The sequence below is a fragment of the Pinus tabuliformis genome, chromosome 7 (assembly GCF_031772625.1).
Source record: "Pinus tabuliformis cultivar Carrire ecotype Pingquan chromosome 7, CPIR1, whole genome shotgun sequence".
In the NCBI taxonomy this organism is placed as follows: Eukaryota; Viridiplantae; Streptophyta; class Pinopsida; order Pinales; family Pinaceae; genus Pinus; species Pinus tabuliformis.
This window is the reverse complement of record NC_142293.1, coordinates 508,306,810-508,312,418: the sequence shown is the minus strand read 5'-3', so window position 1 is coordinate 508,312,418 and position 5,609 is coordinate 508,306,810. Positions and strand designations below refer to the sequence as shown.

The 5,609-nt window shown below is 37.1% G+C and overlaps 1 protein-coding gene across 1 annotated transcript; it reads right to left on the bottom strand.

Moving 5' to 3' along the window:
- Window positions 1–367: 367 nt before the first annotated feature.
- LOC149248276 (histone-lysine N-methyltransferase ATX3-like) lies at window positions 368–2,854 on the bottom strand. Its single transcript, XM_089448687.1, has one exon. The coding sequence runs from the start codon at window positions 2,852–2,854 to the stop codon at window positions 368–370; it is 2,487 nt and encodes an 828-aa protein (XP_089304813.1).
- Between the last annotated feature and the right edge of the window lie 2,755 nt (window positions 2,855–5,609).

The following is a 5,609-nucleotide window of genomic DNA, read 5'->3' as shown; positions in this document are numbered from 1 at the left end:
TATTTTTAAATTTAACAATTAATCTATATATATATATATACTTTTAAAATAAAACTCATCCATAATATTAACCTTTCATTTAATGATATTTTTAATCAAATCAATTTTGCAAAAGTAAACTTCTAACCATTTCTTGCTGCTGGAGCGTTCGATTTCTCCACGATGCACAAATCATTCTCAAATTACCTTCACGAGAAGCACTAGAATAAAGTTACCTTGACTGGAAAAACTGACAAACACTTACAGAAAAAAAATTAAAATCAGAGAGTTATATTTGAATGCTGTATGTAAATACAGCATTCGTAAATAATAACTCTTGAATTCAAAGAAAGATGGGGAGTCATTTTGAATGGAATCATGAAAATTCCTACATAACTTTACGACATGTTGCTGCTCCGCAAAAGCATCGTTCTCTAATTCCCTCCTTATTTAATTGGTAATCGAACGTTATCTCTTCCTCAGCCTCAATGTCTTTCTTCGCAAACAATGCAATTCGGCTCTCAACACCGACTGGCAATATCCTCGAAAAGCAATTGGGTGCGCACGAATGATTGATCAGACGCGCTACATTTCCCTGTTTTGTGGCATCAATCACAGTTTCTTTGTTGATTGTGAAGAAGTACGTGGAATGTCTACCCTCTGACTGATATCTCTTTTCTCTTAAATTGACAACACTATTTCTTATTATTTCGCCCCGATATTCTATCACCAGGTCCCCTCTTCGAATGGGTTTGATAGTAAAAAGACCATATCCATGAACTCCAGATTTCCCAAAGCGAAATCGCTTTTTTTCATTTTTCTGGCAGTAATCAAGACGCTCTCTATATGAAGAGAACTGTGGTGGATCTGCTTCTCCTTCTGTTTTTAATCTCTTGTTTATAGCTTCTCTGGAATGGTGGGAATATCCCACAGGTCGTTGAATTATGGAAGTTATGCCGGATTTTGCTTTCAGAGTATTATGCACAGAGCTTCTAGATGCATATTGTTCTTCTATTTTGCGGAGTGCAACTTCTTCTAGATTATTATCATTGTTTGAAGATGAACTCTCATCTGATGAATCTTCTGAATGTGTTACTGCAGCTGCTTCCTTTTGGATTCCCATATGTATAGAATTTAGATCAGGGATTCTTACACCCACGTTCGGATCTGGAACCCTATGAGAGGCGCAATAGGAAATGTAGGTGCATACATCCTTTCCTTCCTTATTCCAGTACGACCGCTCCATGTGATACCCTTCAATTAATGCACAAGTGGGATGGTAAAAAGTTTCACATTCCTCACACTTGATACAAGATCCCTGCATTTTGTTACAGACTACACATGACTTCCCAAAAGAGTCTGGATTGATTTTCAATATCCCTTCTACAGGTTCCATAGTTTTGTCATTCACAAACGTTACTTCATTAGTAAAACAAGCACAGGTAACATGCACCCAAAATCCACAGGTTGTGGTAGGTTTCAGGGCACCGCCCATTACAGGGCAGAGGCAGCAGCGTTGAGGAGTAGTCTCTGTCTTTGCACTCACGCAAGCTGTGCAAAGCCAGTCGTCCAGCGATTCAATTGCACCATAACAATTTTCATGAACTCCAATATTGCATCCATTGCAGATGAAGATTTTATTGTGATACCAATCATCAGCTCCACGGCATATTGCACACCTTTCTGCTATCCAGGTTTCTTTGATTGGCTCGAATGGTTCTAGCAGCCACCCTATTAATTCTTTCTCCCTAATTTTGACTGGTGTCTGTCCTTCAGGGTTGAAGAATCCAAGGCCACGAACCCCAGCTCCATAGGCCTCGTTAAGCCAATCAATGAGATACTGTTTGGAATCGCTGACTCTAATACTTTGCTTCCATTTCTTCCTCTTACAGCCTACGTGCTTTTCCCATTGCGACAGGCTCATGGACTTACCATTTTCACATCCGTTACATTCACAGAGGATCAAATGGCTATTAGTCACATAATTCGCCTCCTTGTCATTACAAACAACTGTAATGAGTTCTGGAGCAGTGAAAGGATTATTGTTTTTCTCTTTAATTAGAGAGGTTGCAAGGGCCCGTTGCTTCGGCGTGCATTGAGGACATGAATACTCGGTAAGGCCTTGTGGGTGCTCACTGCTTACCTTATCACAATCATAATGAACCCAAATCTTGCATTTTTTACATTGAAGCCAACCTCTTTTGGGGGTAGGACTCCATACCTTCATGCAAATGCCACAGTACTGATTGAACTTGTACAACTTGTAGCAACGTCGACAGATCGACGAGCCCTTCTCAGATGAATTACGCAGCTGCTTCAGCTGAGCAGATGGTAATAATCCTGAAGCTGGAAACTTCTCGTTACAGCTACTGCAGGTTGTTTCTTCTTCTTGATCTTGCAAAACCCTGTATCCAGAAAAGAAGTCTGATACAGTGGCTTCATCAGTCGCCTCAAAAAACTTATCCTTTAGGTCCTTAGAAGAGCTTTTCAAGAATCTCCGACTCTTGTATGCTAATGTCCTGAAGTATTCCCAAAAATGGAATACCCTTTTTTCTTTAACCCATCTATATGCGCAGTCAGAGTTATTTTTAATGTGGAAAAACTTAACACAAAATCTTCCAGGAACACAAACGCTCTCCACAGATTCTGGGGCATCTTTCACCGGGTCGATAACTTTAGCGGGCCAAACAGGTATGTCCTTTCTCCTCTTAGACTTCACCCAAACGACATCCTCCACACCAAACTCCTGAAGCCTCGCATTTTCAGGTGTCTGATCCTCATCGCCGCTATTACGGCGCCCAAATTCATACCTCAATGATTCCGCATGGCCGTTGTCGCGTCTCAGATCTCTAATTCTTTTCCTGGAGTTCTCCATGATAAAAATAAAACAAAACCAAGATGAACCCTAACCTGATCTTTGCCTTGGAACGATGGTACGGCTGTATTGCAAACCCTAACTCCAATGGATCGTTACAAGATAGAGGGGACCTTTAAAATCTCTGCCCTAACTCATCGCAGTTTGACCTGTAGCAGGACCAGTTAGAGAAGAAATAATGCAAATCATGCTAAAATAAAACAAAACCAAGATGAAACCCTAACCTGAACTTTGCCTGGAACGATGGTATGGCTGTAATGCAAACCCTAACTCCAATGGGTTGTTACAGGATAGAGGAACCTTTAAAATCTCTGAGCAGTTTGACCTGTAGCGGGACAAGTTGGAGGAGAAATAACGCAAAGCAAAGAAATACAAGCCCGGTAGGCCTTTAAATAAGGGTAATCCGCTCCTAAAAATAAATAAACAAAAAGAAAAATACAAATTAAGCCGCGCCGGGTGTTAGAGAAAATTCCCCCTTGTTTACTCAACTCGATTTTCTATGTCCAAGTGGGAACAGTCGTATAAAGTGAAGAAGTGAATAGGTTCATTGGCAATGATTAATTTAGCCACAACACAAATTCTCCAATTCTAATTTTATCATATATAACATTTTGCTTCTGAGGAAAATATTAACATGCAGAAAATTAATAATTTTAGATTTTGTTAGTGGGATGGGCATGTAATGATATTCAATAGATAATATGTTTTAAACTAATTGCAACTCATTATTCACTTATTGCATAGTATTCTACTTCATCATTATAGTACTTAATATTTATCTTGTTTCTCAAATCCAATGAAAATGTAAAAACATAATAATCAATTAACAAATCTAAATAATTTCCATTTCCTATTTCCTACGGACATAAAATCAAAAAAATTAAACTAATAATGAGGAGCTGGTAGCAGCCACCCGCCAGTTCGAATAAAAGTAGAAGCCTACCTTCGTAAATCGGTAATTGATCAAGGTTATTTGGGCTACGCCCAAGCCTGAAACTTAAATTAGGAATTGTTAAGGTCATCTATCTTTGTAATTTTATCCTATTAATATGTCGTTTTATGGGATTATTTGATTTATTAGTAAGTATATAAAAGATTGGTTATGTAGAAGAGAAATTTATTGTAATAATTTTTTTAATTAAGATGATTATATATGTATATAAAGAATGGAATGGTGTAAGTTAATGACACTTTATCATAATATGTTTTGGTAATGTAAAATTATCTATTAGTATGGAGTGATGATTGGAAGTACTTACATAATATATTTGAATATGGTTTATAGAAATTTCGTAAAATTATGTGAATTTTGAGATTTTTTAAGAGTATGTTATTTGTCATGCAAAATATAATGCATATGTTTTTGTTAATATTAATTTTGAGTACTTAAATGATGGAATTTTACTAAAAATATTTATTGAATTGTAAAGATATATTGTTCTTATGGATAACTATTTTTCCAAAAAAATTATTTGATCTTGAACCTATATCCGAAGCAACCAAATCATCACGCACATATGCTTCCCACCTAGGAAAATTTTGAATTCAAAAAAGCATGTGTGCATGCTTAAAGCTAGGAAGATGTTGCATATTCCTTGCTCTAAGAATGTGCACAAATTTCTATCTTGAGGAAAACATATGCATTTTTAGCTCCAATAATACACACATGTTTCTAGAGATAGGAATTAGGGGAAGGAATGAGGTGTAGGAGGGTGGCATAGAGAGAAAGAGAGAGAGAGAGAGGGAGAGAGCGAACAGGGGGGGTGGAGATTGCAAAAGTGAGAGGGGAAGAGAAAGAGAGAGTGAGTGGTATTAAGAGAGAGAGAGAGAGAGAGAGAGAGAGTTGGAGGGGGTTGTTGTGAGTGGAAAGATAGAAGGAGGAAGGAGGGGGTAGAGATAAAGAGAGTGAGTGAGTGATAGAGGGGAGAGTGAAGGGTGGAAAGAGAGTTGGGGGAAGAGAGAGGATGTAAAGCAATGATACCTACATACACATAAAATAGTTCAATATGAAGAAAAGCAAGGGACAATAAGAAGTTTACTCCAAAGTCCCCCTAAGGGGGAATTATAAAAACTCAATCATTCCCATCTATCTTTTATTGTATGCATAATCACCTCCATAACTATGCCTATAATACCTTCTAAAATCCCTCCCAAAATGTTTCCATTGATCTATCCAGAGATCTTCATCCCTAAGATCTCTCATTTCTATCTAGACATATAGAATTAGTCTACATCATCATATTATTTCATTAAGCATTACAAATGAGAAATATTCATTAAATTGTTCGCTTCCTCTCTCTTCTATGTTCTTTATTCTTTATGTTCATTTGTGGCCTTCTTTCTTATTTGACATTCTTCATTTTCACTTGCAAATCATAAACATTGTTGAATCTCATATAAAAGAATCACTGTCCACTATAATACATGGGTCAACTGCCACTATATCCATTAGTTCTCTATGAAATTCCTTGTCATACATGGTTCATCAAAAAATTTCCACCACACATTTGTGTATTTATACTTGTAATATTACTCCTATCTCATCATCAATCATAATCTCCATCTTATTTTTCTAGCTTACCCATACCCATGCTCTCAATGCTCTTGCATTAGACTCCCACAGAACAAAATTTATTCATGGACTCATTTCCATATGTTCCTTGTCACTTTCAAAACTAGTTTGCATTACTCTATCACATATTCAATACTCATTTCGCTCTTGCACAAGTCCCTCTTTTATGACTTGAAATATGCC